The 18,818-nt window shown below is 44.1% G+C and overlaps 1 protein-coding gene across 1 annotated transcript in view; it reads right to left on the reverse strand.

Annotated features, from left to right (window-relative positions):
- Nucleotides 1-18,818, reverse strand: part of CUBN (cubilin) — a 222,405-nt gene that overhangs the window by 79,720 nt on the left and 123,867 nt on the right. The window contains exons 30-33 of the mRNA XM_063147614.1: nucleotides 17,456-17,630; nucleotides 15,175-15,356; nucleotides 4,817-4,973; nucleotides 2,383-2,499 (exon numbers count right to left, since the gene is read on the reverse strand). Of these exons, the coding sequence (XP_063003684.1) occupies nucleotides 2,383-2,499; nucleotides 4,817-4,973; nucleotides 15,175-15,356; nucleotides 17,456-17,630 (631 nt within the window). The remainder of the gene's footprint in view (nucleotides 1-2,382; nucleotides 2,500-4,816; nucleotides 4,974-15,174; nucleotides 15,357-17,455; nucleotides 17,631-18,818) is intronic.

Genomic DNA, 18,818 nt, shown 5'->3' on the forward strand with positions numbered 1-18,818 from the left:
TTGGGATTAATGCGAGATCTCTGCCCCGTTTACACGTAAGGCTCAACGACCTCAGGAAGAGAGGTGTCGCGCCCGCTCGTGCGCTAAAGGTAAGTCTTTTTTGAAATTTAATTTGGTTTCCCTGCTCCCCCCACTCTAACCCCGATGGGCTCTGCGCTCCTGGCTCTGCGCGACTAATCATGCGGAGCAGGGTCAAGCTGTGGAAACGGGCCACACGTTCCGCGGTCTCAGGCTCAGCCCGAGACCGTGGAAAAACCGGGACCAAAGGGGAGGGCTCTATCTCGGGGCAAGGGAGGGATGATCCTTCCCTGATCCCGTGATCCCGTGTGTCATCTGGACGCGCAGGGACGATCTCAGGGTTCGCCCCAGGATATAGCCTGGTCTAGCTAAGGCCTCAGGTTCAAGCTCTCCATCTTCCTATGCCTTTCGCACACAGTGATTCCCTTTTTTCCTGTTTTGAAGCAAACCCTAGCTTGCAATTTCATACAAAAGGGTTTACATTGCCCTCCAAACCATGTTTCGTTTAGGTTTGCAGTCCTAGTTGCAGGGCAAACAGAAACTACAGCTTGCCATCACCAAAAACGGGAGGGAGATAATCATAGCAACATACAAGGGAATGAGGAAGGATCGTGCAAGGCAAAGTCTCCTTGACTGCTCATTCATGTAGCACAGCTTTACCTAACTGGTCCCCTCCAGACATTTTGGGCTACGACAGCTCCCAGCTTTCCTGACCATTGGCCATACTAGCTGGAGCTGATGGGAGTTGAAGCATAAAAACTTTGGAGGGCACCAGGTAGGAGAAGGCTGATGTACAACCAACACACAGCTTGATGTTCCATGTGAACCATCCGCCTGTATTGAACTCACATCCTAATACCATACCCCATCCTAATTCCTGATATCCAAGACAACTGTATTGGTTTCCCCCCCCCCCCAACAATTCCAGCAAGCAATGGGTGTGGTTCACTGAAATTTAACTCTATAGTCTGACTGTATTTTTCTCAGTCTCCTGCATGATCATGCCAAAGCAGCTAATAAAAACTAGTGATGATGACCCTCAGGGGGGGTCAAACCCCAAACCACAGAGGGCATCAAGAGAGGGCTGTGGGGCCAGGGGAGGTTTGTTCACAAGCTAAGCACATGTAGAGGAATGGCATCACATCCAAAATGAGAAAACGGCTTTGTGTCTCTTTAGATTTAGCTGGTCTGCAAGATTAAATACATCACAGCCAAGGCTTCCAGTCCTTTTAAGAATTGTGCAGAAGCAGCTTGCTCCAAGAAGGTGAGATAGACTTGGAACTGGGCTCACATTTTCACACTGCTTCAGATTTGTTGCACAGTCTTGGATAAACCATATTCTCGGACATGAGATACACAATATATCTACAATTATGAGAAACTGAAATTCAGGTTTCAGATTGTGCGTTTGTGTGCATATATGTATATTCCGAGCTGGTCTGTGCAAACATTCCTCACTTCCCTTGTATATGCACACTAATAACCTTCATTCAAATAACTATGGACTTCTGTGCAAGCACAAGGGTTCTATTTATCCTGCGGTAATCTGAGCTATAATTAAGGCCCTAAATCTGACAGAATGGCAAGGTTAAACTTTGGCTCAATTCAGACAAGGTATTAGTCAATACGTTGTGAAAACTCCACTCAACGGTTGAGTTTTTAGGGGGTACTTCCCACACAACATGTTCTAACTCCACTGTTGTGTGACTGGGCTACCATGGAGTTGAGTAAAATCCATTGTGATGTTCGATTGACAGTTCCTCCGCCCTCTCTTCTTCCCTGGTGCTCATGATGGTATCCCATCAGCCACTGCTGCAAAAAAAACACAACCCAGTGGTTCTCCTAGAGCAGCACTCGCTCCTTTCGCCGCTCTTGGCAGGGAACTCTGTAGCCAGTGGGAAAAGTTAACTCAACACAACGGAAAACTCCATGGAGCCCTCCACACAACACGCAACACAACGGTTGTGCAGTAGGAACTCTCCTCTGCACAGCGTGAATATTCTGCATGGAGTGTTGTTTTTTTAAAATAATTCCACCATTGCATGGAGTTTTCCCACCAGACAACACATTTCTCAATTGGCGGTGTAACAACTCCATCATGGGTCCATCTAGTATGGAGTTCTAAAATCACCTTTGGGAATCGTGTTGCCTGAACTGAGCCATTATCTTGTTTTGCACTCAATCCTAAATCTTTTCACATTAAAAGAGCAGATTAAATGTCCCTTGGTCATGCCCATCTACCAGGATGCAGGACTTCCTACAGAGAAGAAAAGGAGGAATTCTTCATTGTTATCGCAGATGAGAGGAGGATGTTAGTCATTCAGCGAACTTTCCCATAAGAGAGGGATGCGTCTGTTAACTTACATGGCTCCTGGGCTCGAATAATCCAACTACAGTTCTGATTGTTCGGGTACTTGGCTGGATACAGAGGAGAGGAAATTGCTGCACCAACTGAATCAGCTTCTAAGACACTTCCACATGCTTTGGAATAAAAGACACAAAGGCACAGCATTTTAAGGTAGATGTAAAAGAGAGCTTCAATTAAAGGGTGGTATAGAAATGCAATAAATATCTTTTAAAAAAATGTGGCATGATGAAATTAGACTTTCTTTAGAAACGTTAGCATGCTCAGACACTGAAAATGGATAACTTCTTTCTCCTTTTCTGAGAAAGCTGCCCAAAACACTTACCATAATGATCAAATATCCAATTTGATTTTAAACAATGAACATTGGGAGCTGTATTTTCTTGGGTCGGACTGTAGGCCAGTCTAGCCCAGCAGTGTCCCAGCCTCCCCCAACCTGCTGCCCTATAGATGTTTTGGGCTACAACTCCCATCAGCTCCAGCCAGCATGACCAATGGTCATGGATGATGGGAGTTGCAGTCCAAAACTTCTGGAGGGCAACCACGTTGGGGGAGGCTGGAAACCTGACAGGTAAGAACATAAGAAGAGCCATGCTGGATCAGACTGAGGGTCCATCTAGTCCAGCACTCTGTTCACACAGTGGCCAACCAGCCATTGGCCAGGGATGAATAAGCTGGACATGGTGCAACAGTACCCTCCCACCCATGTTCCCCAGCAACTGGTGCACATAGGCTTACTGCCTCGGATACTGGAGGGAGCACATAGCCATCAGGACTAGTAGCCATTGATAGACTTCTCCTCCAGGAATTTATCCAACCCCCTTTTAAAGCCATCTATATTGGTGGCCATCACTACATCCTGAGGTAGTGAATTCCATAACTTAACTATGTGCTGTGTGAAGAAGCAGCTATCCAAGGTCTGAGGTATCTTTCTCAGCCCTGTGGTTCAATCCTTTCAACTAGAAATGCCAGAATCTGAACCCGAGATCCGCTGCAGGCAAAGTGCTTGTGCTCTACCACTAAGCCACAGCCCTCTTCCTCAGAATTTTTCAATTCTAGCAAGCTGCAGGAATGTTTCATTCTGTGCCAAATGCAACAGCTGGCTAGTTCTGTTCACAGGTCAGTCATGATGACTATTTTGCTGCATGGACCTTACCGTTTCATGCAAATGAGACAGTGCTACTTACAACAAGTATTCAGATGGGTCATATAAGTTTTGAACAGTTACAACTCATCAAATTTTGCACCTATAACAATTTTAGAGGCATGTGAAAACAAATGTGTGCCTACAGATTTACACTGAAATTAACAAGGTCAAATTATAGTCGTGTTATTATGATTAGTTGTATATAAAGATGTCAGAAATAGTAGGAGGGGACCACAGCTCAGTGCCAGAGCACAGGTTTTATACACAGAAGGTCCCAGGTTCAATCCCTGGCATTCAGTGGAGGCTGGTGGGTCCTATTTCATTGGGGTGGTGAATCCACTCTGGATTTCAGTCATAACTCTAAAGGAATTATCCAAAGTGTTGAAGCTTATCCCCAAAATGGGTTCAGAATCTTGGATAACTCCTTTAGATTCTAACTGAAACCCAGAGAGGATTCATCGCCCCACTAAAATCAGACCCACCTGCCTCCCCTACTGGGCTAGCAAAGAATCCTGTCAAAAGCCCTGGAGAGCCGCTACCAGTCAGTCTTCACAATGCTGGGTTTGATGGACTAAGGGTCTGACTCAGTATAACACAGCTTCCTATGTTTCCAAACGATAAAAAAGCGATACCATATTTGCCCCTTGTCTGATAAAATCAACTGTAAGGAAGTGTAAGAAATGATAATAACAAAAAGTAGAAATGTGATCCCGAGAAATTACACTGCTTTCAATCCATGCCTACTGCAGCATGCTAAACTTGGTAAGAAATAGCAGCGGCAGCAGCAGCAACCCACCTCCCTGCCAGAAAACTCTTCACAGGGCACTTATTTCAAGTTTAGGGTTGGTCTGGGCCCCATCTGATATTCAAATCACACATGGGAATTAGGACCAGTCGCTGGGACTGGAATAAACACAACCAAACCTTCTCTGTGAGCCCCTGCCAAAGGAAGTGAGGTGGGTGGCTACTAAGAAGAGGGCCTTTTCTGCCGTGGCACCCCAACTGTGGAATGAGCTCCCTAGAAAGGTTCACCTGGCACCTACATAATACTCTTTTTGATGCCAGGTGAAGTCCTTTTTATTTCCCCAGTATTTAAACATTTTATCATTATAGTCTTTTAACTTTGCCCTTTTAAAGCTGTATTTTAAATCTGTATTTTAAATCGCTGCATTGCTACTTGAATTTATTCATGTTGTACTTTTTTTGTGTGAACCGTCCAGAGAGCTTCGAAGATTGGGTGGTATAGAACTGCAATAAATAAATCAGTAAATAAATAATAAACTTGCCTTCGGTGAATTGAGCACGAAAGCCTCTGAGATGGACGGTGCGGTCGGAGCGAAATTGCACAAACATGGTATTTTGGGTGGATGTGATGGGTGATGGTTGCTGCTGACCACAGACTTTTCTAAGAAGTGGAGCTTCACTATTTGGACCATCAAATACCTATATGCCAGAGCAGAATGTGTAACTTTAGAATGGCATAGTTTATTTCTCATGCACCAGAAATTCACAATTGACAACATAAATAACTCTGAACTTTTACACATAAACATTCTTCATGTAGGGCTTGTTATTTTCTTCCTGTTATTTATTAACTACTGGTTATGCATGTAACGTGGAAAGATTTAGCCACAGGCTCTTCAGATACAGCGCTGCTGTTCCCATTTTATAGCAGTCTTAGGTTTGCCTTATTCACAATTTTAGCATTTTTTAAATCTATATACAAAGAAACAAACTGCAAACTTGCTAATGAAAAGATGATCAAATGTATATTTTGATAATGAATCTGAATAGCAAATGGAAATCTGTGCTTGGATTATAATCAGGGGCAATAGAATTGATTGAATTCCCCCACCCAAAGCCATAGGCACTCCTACCACTTTTGAAAGGGGGGGCACTACACGGTTCAGTCCCTCCCCCTCCCTGATGCAGCTGCCATAATGCCTGCTTTCCAAGGTTACCAAGAGGGCCTTGGAGAACCCCCTAGGGGTCAAAAAGGGGTGGTCTGGTGGTGTTAAAATAGATAGCAGTTCCATCTTATCAGGGGACTGCAAAGAGACTGGAAGCTGAACTCCAGTACAGAGGTCATGAGGGCAGAGCCTCAGTAAGCTCAGCAGATGTTGTCTCATTCTGAATAAAGCTTTAACCACAGCAAGTAGGCCTCTGTCTTCTGTGGGCTAAGGAAGCACTACTAAAACATGATGTCAGAAGTAAATCTATTATTCTGAAGACAAGGAGGGCTCAAGCAGCACTGCTTTCAACAGCAACAAGCACACTGGAAGCAGAAGACAACATTCTACCTAGACATGAAAAATCTTATGGCCTCTCCAGCCCTGCCCCCGCTTCACCAGGGCACCTCTTCTAGATGGGCTCAAAGACCCATCTAGAGGCAAATAAAAAAATAAAATAAAAATAGAAAGGGAAGATGAAAAGGTGAAAATGTCCCTCCTGCCACCCTGCTACCATCACCCCAGAAGGTCAAAGGATACTCGGAAGCCACTGAGATTGGAGGCTTCCATCTAGCACATGACAAGTATTGCACCCTTAGGATGCAATCCCATACACACTTACCTGGAAATAACTCCCACCGAGTTCAATGGGACCTGCTCAGTAGGACTTGCATCTGAGTAGAGATGCATAGGATTGCACCGTAAATATGTATGTGTTAGAAGATCAACACAATTGTGAACAAAAGCAACCCAGAATTTCAAATGAGCATTAAAATCTCACACAAGTTGTATTCTTTCAAAATTTACAGAGCAATTCTATGGCTCCCAGACGGCATCTGGGGAGCCATAGGATATGATGGGTTTCACCCACCCAACCCCGAGGCCATAGACAGAGCTTAGGGGGGGCAGGAGGGGCAACCTCAGGCAAGAACAGGGGGTAGGAAACACAGCATGCTGGTGGGTGGGAAGAGAAGCTATGGAGCTGTTGGATTCCAGGGTTTCTGAGCTCTGCCCTCGTCCCCAGCAGTGGGATCCAGATAGAGGGGCTCAGAGGCCAACCTAGTGGGAAATGGCTATTTGGAGAGCAGAGAGGCAAAATTTGCCTCCGTTGCTCCTATCCTGACAACAACAGTCCAGCAGGGCAAAGAGTTCTTGGAAGCCACCAGTCTTGGAGGCCTCTGTCTAGTGGGTGACGATCCAATAGAACTTTGGCATTAGTCAACTTGTTTTAATTTTCTGTCTATAGGGATTTTCATACTCAACTTCTGTGTGTGTGTGTGTGTGTGTGTGTGTGTGTGTGTGTGTGTGTGTTCTTGCATTGGTTCCTGGTGGATGTTCTGACAAGTACATTGTTTGCAAGAGGTTGAGGGCCAAAGTAGATGCTACGAGTAAAATAAGAGGCTCCTAACCTCTTTTTTCTTCATAACTAGGATGCTGGGCATTTACAGGGGATAATTGAAAGTTGGGGGGAGGGAGGTGGGGGGTGCTACCCTGCAAATGCTTCCACACATTGTTTCAAATGGCATTTTCTCCCCTGTCAGGCTCTGAAACTGGAAGTAAGCTGACTCAGGGAAAAACAGGAGGAGGATATTTGTAGAGCGAAATAATGAGGAGAGGTTAAGCACCTCTTCCACCCACTCATGCTTCCCAGTAATTGTCCTCTTTCCTCCCACGTTCCCCAACAACTTGGCAAACATGGGTTGAGGTTTGTGTTTTTTGAGATAAATATCTAGTTTGGCCTTGAGGCCCAAACGATTTAGAACAACCACCAGTGGGAGTCAGTCACCTACAAAAACTTGGATCTTATTATTGAAAGGCTTTTCTTTAACAATAATAATAATAACAACAACAACAACAACAACAACAACAACAACAATTTATTTATTTATTACCCGCCTCTCCCTCTGGATTGAGGCGAGGAACAACACCAAACACAATATAATACATAGAATTAGTTAAAAGAGCATATAAAACCAATACAATATTAAAATAACAATCACAGCATCTTAAAATTCTTGGGTTTAAAATTCATCTGGGTAGGCCTGCCAGAAGAGACTAGTCTTTACGGCTCTCTTAAACTCTGAGGCCATAGCTAGACTTAAGGTTTATCCCTGGATCATCCAGGGGTCAAACCTGTTCATCTAGGTGACACACAGGGGATCCAGTGCTCAGGCAGGGGCGAACCCTGGATGATCCCAGGATAAACCGTAGGTTTAGCTGTGGCCTGAGAGAGCTTTAAGCTGATGAATCTCCTCCAGCAGGCGATTCCACAGTCTGGGGGCGGCAGAAGAAAAGGTCTTCTGGGTAATGGTTGTCAGCCTTGTTTTTGTTGACTAGAGTAAACCCTTCCCAGAGGATCTGAGTGTGTGGGGCGGATTGTACGGGAGAAGGCGATCCCACAGGTAATCTGGACCCAAACCATGTAGGGCTTTAAAGGTAATAACCAACACTTTATACTTTGCCCAGAAACTAATTGGCAGCCAGTGAAGTGATTTTAAAGTTGGTGTTGGCATATTTTTCAGAGGGTACCCGTGCTATCGTTTATTGCAGCAAAACCAACAAAGGCCTAATCTACACCTACAGCCCTTTCACGATGGAGAAGGGGTGATTGAGAGTTTTCCTGCTTCCGCGACCGGCACTCACGGGGCACACGCAAGTGAAGTTTCCTGCAATGACAGGAGTGCCATTGTGGGAGCACGTGTGCCACGTGACGGCAGTTCCGTGTGTGTATCGGTAGAAGTGGGCAGGGCTAGGGAGATGGCTGTGGGGCATAGGATTTTTTCAAAAATTACTCCTGAGGTTTGTGCACCAGCGCAGATACACAACAACACATGGTGGAATAGGAACTATGACAAATATGCACTCCTGCACAGATATGTTTGTTTAAAAAAAACTTTGGCAGTGAAACATGCCGATGCCCATGCACACGCCCCTCACAGCTGATTGGCTGTTCGTTGAGCCCAGAACTCATGGCGAATAGCAACGACCTCACAAAGGGTCTTCACCATGACTTCGCAATATCTCAACATCCTCTTCTAGCTAGCTATTCACATCTGTTATCTGTGGGCTACTGCTCGCCTTAAAATGACAAACTCGCAACAGAGAGAAAGTCACTAGAAAGATGCTCCTCCTCATTTACTTGGTGTGCTTATTTATTGCATGTGCTAGGATGCAAGGTTTGCCACATCCTGGAGATCGATTGAAAGTTGGATTTCTGCAGGAAGTGATGAATTGCAGCTCTCACCACATGTGGAACTAATGGGTAAAAGTCACCCTGTGGTGAGGATCAAGAGGAACTTGGGTTGGACCTCTAACCATCAGAAAACATTCTGACTAATGTCCTAATTTTGCAACCCCAATCTTCTCATTACTTGATGTTTGTAGATTTTTATGGACCCCCCAAAAAACATGGAAGCTGGAGTTTTGGCATAAGGCCTAACTCTGCGGTTTCCAATGTGGTGCCCATGGGCACTAATGTGCCCATGTACACCTCTCTTGGTGCCTGCTAGGCTCCCTGCTCTTCCTGATTTTTATTTTTATTTCCTAATTATTAGGACATTATTATTTTTAATAGGAGGCTGGCATGTTGCAAAGTAAAGGGCTGCCCTCTAGTGCCATCTTTATTTGGGTTCAAAAGAGAGGTTTTGTGTTTGGGAACTCAGATTCCAATTCTGCCTTGTAATTAGGTTCTTGAGCGAGTTACATTTCTTGGAATCTCACTAGTTTGCCTTCTGGGAAATGAGTGTTTTGTGACGGGCCATGCTGACTATGGCAGCCATATTATGAATGGGCAAGTCTGCCCTCATGGTAGATATTTTAGGTGAGTGCTCATGACAGCTCTTCAAAATTCGAAATGTGCTCACCAAGCCAAAATGGTTGGGGACCCTTCGCTTAACTAAACATGATATGAAACACACATTTGAAAAAGGGTGCGTTACACTGCTGCTTCCATTCTGAAAGAAAAGAAGTTGGTTGCATGAGAAAACGCAACCATGCAGGTAACAGGAAACAACAATCTTTCCTTTTCCCATCCTGCCCCTTCAGCAGAGGCTGGAAAAGAACAAGAGAGTGGGACTCCCCAGCCAGGAAGCCCTAAGATTTTCTGAGGGCTGCCACTTCTGAGTCTGGTCTGGGCATGGAAACAATCTAGCAGAACAGGCAGCAGCTTCTCCTACCTCCTCTTTCTTGCTCACCCTCACCGGGCACCACAGCAGGAAGGGCCCACAATGTTGTCTAGAGGAAAAAAAATGTGAGGAACACCTCTGTCTGCTCGCCTGCCTGCTGTCTCCCTCTGGGCAGAGCAGCACAGAGAACTAGCTATAGAAGACGCAGCCACCTCAATAACTCCCTCACCTATGCTCTCCTTCTGAGTGGCAGCGTGGTAATGATTGGGCCCCAATCCTCCAAACCACCTGGTGAAAGAGGGCTCATTGTGGTCCGAAACAAAATAAAACAAAAAAGGCAGCTGCAAGAGGAATAGATGAGTAGGAGCTTCATCCCATGTACCTGTTTCCCTTGAATTATCCCCTACAGCACTAAGCTGTTGCCATTGTTGTTGCTGTTGCTACCGGGTGGCTAGATCCTTTGCATACCAGGAAATGGGTTTAAGGGGGGAAATGTAAAAAAAAAAAATCATAAAAAATCAATGGATGACCCAATCCGATTCAAATTTGGTATGCTTAAAGCTCTCCTTAACATCTATTACTGTGCCAATTTTGATGTCTTTATCTTTAAAGCCTACGCAGATGTAAGCATTTGTTTAATTTTTCTTCAAATCCTGCTCCTACGCGCCAGTGGCCGCTCGGAAAACAACAAATGATACGTTCGAAAACTAGTAGCAAAATATTGCACTTCTTTTGGTTAGGAAGCGCAATTAAAGCAGGATGCATGGGAGTACTTCACAATAAAAGCAGATTATAAAATGGAAAACTTCGGAGTCCTTTGCACGCAATTCACAGTGATTGCACAGTATAATGCTGGTGTGATAAAGCTCGAAAAGGAGGATGAGGAAAAAGAAGAAGAAAGGATGAGGAGAGTTTGAGATTCCCTTCTTAAAGGGTTTTCTCGAAATAGGAACCTGCAGCTGTCTTTTTTTTTGGTTTTGGTCTTCAGCATTACAACTGTTTTTCTTAATCCCTATTGGTGTTGTGGTTCACTATGGCTCATTTCTTCCTGCTGTGGTGCCCAGAGAGGGTTTGCAAGAGAGGAGGAAAAGACAGACACTGCTTCCTCCTCCTTACATGTTCACCTGTCTGGGGGGGAAGTCCTTCTCCCTTGTTCTTTCCCAGCCTCTGCTAAATTGGCAGGGGAAACAAGAGGAGATTACTATTTACTGATTATTGTATGATCACTTCTCCTCACCAAAGCACCCTTTTTCAAAAAAAATTACATGGTTCATGTCCCGTGTAGTTAGACACTTTTCTACAGTGAACAGATCAGCTTGCTTCCCCTGAAAGTGCCTCATGTTCTTGAAGTCGTGCCCTAATAATCATCTCCAAATGCTGGGAAGTCTGACCAAAGACGTAGCTTCAGATCGTATGGCTGCAAAATGCATGGATGAAATAGACAAGAACTGGTTCGTTTCACTTGGTTATTTTTAAAATGGTGATTTCCTTGAAAGAACTGGTTGTGGTTGCTTACATAAGCATCAATGGGATAATAGGAAACATGGGGGCAGTATTAAGTCAGAAAGGGCTCATATATATAGGGAGACTGGAAAGAAAGGGCAAATACTAGAGCATGGTTTTTTGTTCCCTCAACCGAGGGACAGACAGCACAATGCTGCAGCAACAGTGGATGTTCTCTCATGCTCTGTTTGGTTTTTCTGCCATGATTTCCACAGAGACTGAGAAATGTGGCAGTTTCCCTAGCATTTCTGCATTTCAATGCAGGAAACTCCATAATTATGGTTTGGAATCCACATTTTCACACCATTTGTGGACTTCTGTCCACAGACTGAGAATTCCACATATGCTCTCCTTCCATGTGTGGAAGTCTCCTTCAGTGAACAGAATGCAAACGTAGGATCCTAGCCTCTAGATCAGGCTGGGGGACCACTCCAGGCAATGGAGGCTGGTGGCTGCAATGTCAGTGGCAAGGTGAATCCACTCTGCTTTCAGTCAGAACTGGACAGAACTCTAAAGGAGCTATCCAAGATGCTCTGCTCCACACCTTGGGTAGCTCCTTTAGAATTCTGACTGAAACCCAGAGCAGATTCACTGCCCCACTGACATCTGGAGTCACTGGAGACTGGTGGCTCCAATGTTGTTGATTAAAGCTCCCATCCAGCCTGACCTACCTCCCCAATGCTGGCTGGGGCTTACAAGAGTTGCAGGCTGACAACATTTGGATGGCCACATGTTCACCATCCTGCTCTAGAATCTTGGCTACTACAAAGAGTTCTGTTCTCTAGATTTCGGTACCTTAAAGCTACATTACTATGAAAAGATCTCTGGAAGTAAGTCCCATTGAATTCAGTGGGACTTACTTCAGAGAAGACATTCATAGTAGTGCATTGTAAAATGGTTTCCGTCAGGGAAGACCAAGGAGAAGGATATTGCAGTCATGCCAGCTCAGGCTTATGTATCTCTCCCGAAACATTGATGCGCATTTCACTTCTGACATAGTATTTGTATCTGCCTTCCATTGACAGAAGGGCTCTGCTCACGGAAGGTGCTTCAGCCCAATTTTGGGGATCCTCCCACTCCCCCACACCACCCCTCATTTTCAGGGGAATAGGGGGTCTGGTGTGGAGAGGAGGGGATGGGAAAGTCTGCTTCTGATAGCTCAGTTGCATACACCTAAATCTGGATCCAATCCACTGTAAGCAACTGAGGATGGCACTCATATAATACACCTCCTTTTCCTCTTTTTCAGGCTAAAGAGTATGAGCCTCAATTAAGTGATATATATATGTATCTTTCCTGCGAGCTGTGAGCAAAGCAATGCACCATACGGAAAATGATCAAATAGAGCCACATTAAATGAATTATGCTTTAAAACAGGGGTGCAGAGCCATGTGCAGCCCAAGGGCTGAATTCCTTTTCAGAGGAGCTGTTGGAGGCTTCATTCCAGTGGTGGGCAGGGCAGAAAGCAAAGGGGGGTGAAATCAAAGGCAAAAGGGCAGAGGGCAAAACCTTCTTGCGTAAAGCTTCTATTGTGGGCTGGTCCGTGAAGTCGACTGAACAAATAAACAACAAAAAGCCTTAAGAGAGCAATTTCAATCTTTTAGAATGTGGGTGGGGGGGAGAATCCACAAAAGCTGAGAAACCACCAACCACAGGTGGTTAGGGGAGAGAGTGGTACCATCTGGGGAACCAAGATTGGGATTCCAGGACAGGAGGTGAATTTGGACCCCAAACCTAAGGCTTTCCACCCTTGCTTTAAAGTAAAATAAAAGGTGTCACTGTGGCCTTTAAAAGTCTGGGGATGGGGGACATCGATAGGGTGACCCATATGAAAAGGAGGACAGGTCTCCTGTATCTTTAACAGTTGTATAGAAAAGGGAATTTCAGTAGCACCTGGTGAAATTCCCTCTTCATCACAATGATTAACACTGCAGGAGCCCTTCACTCTTGACCAGATAAAAAATAGCTTTAGCTGTTGTAATGAAGAAGGAATTTTACCAGGTGCTGCATGCATACAAATTACGCTGGCTTAAATTCCCTTTTCTAGGCAACTGTTAAGGATACAGGAGCCCTGTTCTCCTTTTCATATGGTCACCCTAACATAGGGTTGTCCAGTTTCCTGGCTCCGAGCTCATAGACAAGGTTCCAAGCTCAGAGCCAGGAAACTGTGCTCCCTGCCCCCACCCTCTCATAGCTCGCCTGGAGAGAACTGTGCCAGCTACCTCTCTGTGCCCTGGAATCAGGGAAAAGGGAGTGTTCCCAGGGGCGGGGAGGGAAGGAGACAGGGGACATGGGGCTATGAACTATCCCCAGCCATCCCCAGCCTCTTTTCCTTCCCCTCCATGAAGCATTCGCTAGATGGGCAAAATCCACTAGGAGGCAAGGCACCTCCTTCTCTGCATTGGATATTCATAAGCCTCCAAGCCTAGAGGCTTACAGTTACCCACGACACATCCTATAGGAATTTGCCCTAAGAGAAATGAAACAGGATGGTAACCAGAAGACTGCTCACTTAGAAGATCCTTTCCTACCATACAGGAATGTAAGCTACTTACTTATTTCGTTAGTAATCTTTATTTTTAATTCTTCTTTATTTGAGGGGGGGGGGGAAGTATAGTCACACATTGGTTAATTCATCTCCAGATTAGCTAACACTCCCTGCTCTCAGTTTATAGCCATGCAGCACAACTGAACACTAATCAGTTCCAGTTGCTGAAAAAGAATGACTCATAATTTACTGGTATTGCAGACCACAGGGCCATTTCAGTTTGCTCAGAACATTTTTTTTTTTTAAAAAAAATTAAAAATAGGGTGGTTTATGCACAAAAAGAGCTACTGCAGTTATCCCATTTAGAAATCACATTTTAAAAGCTGATACAAATTTTACTCATAAAAGTGATTCCACTGAAATTTAGGGCACTGCCCATATGAATAAGTGTCAGAGGAATTTACACAAGAGGATGAGGCTATTACTTTTTTAAAATTCCTGAGAAAAAATCCCTTCCAATCCTGGTATTTGGATTTATAGGAGCTTCCCTCTTGGGACAAGCAGCAGAATGGTAGTTTAATGGTAGTGGGGGGTTTTGCAAGAGGGGGAGACCTGCCACCCTTCCTGTGCTGCAGTCCCAATCTAGATTGGTAGCCCTACAACACATGTGAGAGATTTTGACCCTGTTCAGACAACACACTAAGCCACGGTGGTTAAGCATTTTAAGCTAAACATTATGGCTCAGCATATTGTGTGAACCATGACTTAGTGTATCGTGTGAACTATTCCTAACCATAGTGGCTATATAAACACGGTTCAAACATGCTCACTAACCATTTGATGCAAATGGGTTAGCGGCCTAACCATGGCTTAGCATGTTGTCTGAACAAGTAGTGATGGCCACCAATTTGGATGGCTTTAAAAGGGGATTGGATAAATTCCTGGAGGAGAAGACTATCAATGGCTACTAGTTCTGATGGCCCTGTGCTCCCTCCAGTATCCGAGGCAGTGAATCTGTGTACATCGGGTGCTGGGGAACATGAGTGGGAGGGTGATGTTGCACTATGTCCTGCCTGGGGGTCCCTGGTCGACAGCTGGTTGGCCACTGTGTGAACAGAGTGCTGGACTAGATGGACCCTCGGTCTGATCCAGCATGGCACTTCTTATGTTCTTATGTTCATGTATTTGCTTTTTTTAAATCACTAGGGTTAAGCCAATAGAGACATGGTGATATTTTATTATTTGTTCCCTGTAGAAGTAAATACATTACAGGAAGGCTGGGGTGGGGAGGCTGCAGGCCCCTTTATTTTGGGGGATGTCCCACTTACTGTTTTAAGAAGGCTATAGGAGAACCATGACTTGGTCAAAATTAGATGGGATGACAGGCACTGGACAACTTGGACTTCATTAAAGCTCCCCTACCTTCTTTGTCCATCCCACCCATTGAACACTACACCGTGTGGCAATCTCCTTGTACCCAAGTGAATGACTGTACAATAAATTTCACAATAGGTGGCGTATTTTCAGTATATGAGGGAATTATCCATTATAATCCCATTGAAACATCTATCATTACTCACTGAGACATAGTCATATCTGCACGAACGATGCAATTCTAGTTGCAGATCTGTGAAGTTCAACAGAACACGGTGGCCACTATCAACTCGGATGACCCAAGAGCAGTCAGTGTTGTTGCTGTAAGGTTGGGGATAGTTGGGAGAATGGATTTCCCCACGTGATGCTTGGAAAAGTCCTCCACAACCTGGAAATTAGGTAATTAGCATCCATGAGACAAAGACATCTTTACATATAGTTGAAATGAATATCCATGTTACAAGTTACAAAAAAACTGTACGTTCTTTTTGCCAGAGACAAATATTTTGATGTTTATCAGGGCTGGGCCCCTGAGCTGAAACACAATGGCACCAATGGAGTTCTTTTATTAATCTCTGTTGTGTGTGGATTGGGGGCCGGCAGCGCTGGGAGAAAGTTTAAACTTCCTCCACCCACATCCATTGGTCCTAACCTAAACTGGGCCCTTGCTCTGTTTACACTAAAGTGAACATAAAGGTGAGGATCAGTTGCACATTATGTATTTAACACAGCATAGGTAAAACCCTAAGGGTGCTTCTAGATGAGGACCTGCCTCATCTACAGCATTTTATGGAGGGTCATAGGCTTAGTCATCTACTCGTAGCTCTCCAATGTTTCCCCACCACTTCTTACCATCTCTTTGATTACTGTGGAAAATCAGTTAAGGGGGAAAAAAGACTAAATTGCTGCATAATGCCTTCTAAGTGTTAGCACAAGTAGTCCTCTGCCTGGAAGTCCTGCTCCCCAAATCAGTGGCGAACCTGCTGGTAAGTACGAGGCAGGAATACTCAAGAGGAGGAAAAACTACTGCAAGTCCTGGTTTGGTTTGTTTGGTGTGTTTTTTTATGTACATTTGTATAATCTCTCTGCTCCTTCCAAAAGCCAACTGGCTTCCTCTATGGGTGCTTTCAAAAGTATTCTGCACTACTGCAGGAAACACGGGTGTTGAGTAGGAGTTACAGTGATACTCATTCTGAGTCCACCATCTTTTCCACAATAAAACATGTTTTGCTTTAGTTTTTCAACAACCAGTTCTCGCCTCAGTCCCTTCAAATGAATATGTGCTTAGAGGCAAGGTTGCCCCCATCACACAGAAATGTGCTGGGCTAATGCAGGCCCAGCCATCAAATGACAAAGTGGATCTTCAAATCCTTCTCCCCTCCAAAGATGCGCTTGCCTTGAGGGCAGAAACAGCACCACAAAACAGCTGGAAGAAAAAGTGGGCATCAGCAATGAAAAATATGGATCTCACTAAAACTTGGTATTAAGCTTATTTTTTTTAAAAAAAATATTGTCATTTTATTTATACCCCAACTTTTTTCTGTCTTGCAAGGAACCCAAGGCCCATCAACAGTTAGCACCCGGACAGCAGACTGACCAGGCATACAGGTCATCTAGTAAGTCTTTTAGGCTATGATGAGATGCATTGCATTTTTATTTAAATTATCATTCTTTCTAAATTTGCACCTATGAATATGCACATTTATATGTAAATGTCATGCAAATTGGTGTCATCTTTTGTCTTCTGTTTTGCTGATGCAGTTCTTCTTTTTTAGCAAGGTGTAAGCGGCCACCCTAACACCCCCACAATCCACCAGCATTCAAAACCAGCTTAATCATCTTTCTTTCAAAGAAATACTTATTATAAGAAGACAAACACATATAGACAATGATGGCCAATAGGCAGCATGCTTTCTGAATTTTATGTTGCAACTTCATCTACTACATCATTGAGCATAGGGGTTGGACTAGATGACCTCCAAAACCCCTTCCAACTCAATTCATTATCCTATGAATTTAGAGGTCCAATTCAAAGCAATTGTTGGAGCTAAAGAAAAAGTTTTTCAGAAAAGCTATGCTTTGAGCTCAATCCACAGGCATTCCAGTAAGCCTATGTGGCAGGGTCTTGCTATTTATTGTTTTACTCTGTACATCACCATGTACATTAATGGTGCTATATAAATAAATAATAATAATAATTCTCTAAGGCATCTGTTTACTGTCATTTCTGCACATCTCTAGATTCACTGGTCACGGGTAAAGCTTTGAACAAATAGGAACAGGACGACTGGGCTAACCCCACAAAGGTCAACGTGTTATTAATTATAGGAATGTAATAGGAGTGTTGGAAGTTTTCAATAATTTCAAGGCTGTTTGTTTGTTTGGCCTTGCAACTTACCTTGTACCTAGGTCTACAACCACCCATCAGCCCCTGAATATACCCGTGCACACATGCTCGCATGCATGCAAACAATCCGTCACTCTCACCTCCAGCTCTCTCTTGCCAAGTAGCATTGAAGCCCTTTCCATGCCCATTTGTGTCTGTTTTGAACCGGACTGTAATCGCATTTCCTGTACTTGAGACATGCAGAGGATTCTGTGGCAATCTTGGGCCACAGAGTTGGGCCAACCTGGGAGAAGATAAATCAGGCCCACCATAAATCTAGAAAGAGAGAAGAAAGAGAGAAGCTAGAGCAAGGGCGTTCAAAAAGGAAAGGAAAAGGCAACAACAACGAAAACATATTATCAATTTAACTGGAATTCAAACAAAAAACTGAAGTCCAGATACATGCACATAGATGGGGAGGGCAGTAGGAGTCATGCAGACATCCCTTTCTCCATGTGTGTTTAGATGTATCATCTGCACATAGGTAACTCGACTTGTAAAGCCTGGGAGAGAGGTAATACAGATTCAGTGATGCAAAGCAATGCTGCAATCTTGTACGCATTTACCTGGGAGTGACTCCCATTGAATTCAATGGGGCTTATTCCTGAGCAGACATATACAAGAACATAGGAAGCAGCCTTATTCTGAGTCAAACCAATGGTCCATCTAGCTCAGTATTGTCAACACTGACTAGCAGCCGCTCGATTTCAGGCAGGATTCCCCCCCACACACACACACTCCTACTTGGAAATACCTGTGGATCAAACCTATGACCTTCTGAGCTATCCAAATGTGTAGGCTGCACTACCAGGCTCACCCACCCCACCCTTAATTTGATGAGCCTGGACAAGCTTTGGGATAAAAATGCTTCAAATAAACCAATAAATTGGTTTTTCTAAAGGCACATTAAAATTGGGGCATTCTAACCTCTGAGCAAAGGTTTACAGCTAGATGTTTTGCAATAGGAATAAATTGTACCAATCTTAGTGAGAATATCAGAAATAGTTATTTTTGATTCACCCTGTTTGAATGTAATTACCATGATGGGATGCTCCACTCCACCCTGCCAGACCCTTCCTTTCTGGATTAGGCAAAATAGTGTTCCTGGTGGAAAAATCAGTGCAGGCCTTTGGATTTCATTGCTTTGATTCATGCAGGATATAAAAGAATAAGTAGGCACTGAACCATAATTTCCTCCCCTATCCCAGCCCAAATATGTGCAGAAAGTTGAGGACATTTTTCTTTGGTTTAGTTAGTGGCTAATTATACGGACTCAAAGGTTAGTATATTTGCTTTTCTTTGCAATCGTAGCAGCACCATTTGAGCTTCTGGAGAAAAGACATGTGATTTGAATTTATAATTGCTTCTCTGTGCTATCAGCACTTGAAAGAAGTTCTGGAGATATTAAAATGAATGGAACTGCTGTTAAAAGGACATAGAAGGACATGCTGTTATTAAGGAAAT

This window comes from Elgaria multicarinata, chromosome 1 (assembly GCF_023053635.1).
Source record: "Elgaria multicarinata webbii isolate HBS135686 ecotype San Diego chromosome 1, rElgMul1.1.pri, whole genome shotgun sequence".
Lineage (NCBI taxonomy): Eukaryota > Metazoa > Chordata > Lepidosauria > Squamata > Anguidae > Elgaria > Elgaria multicarinata.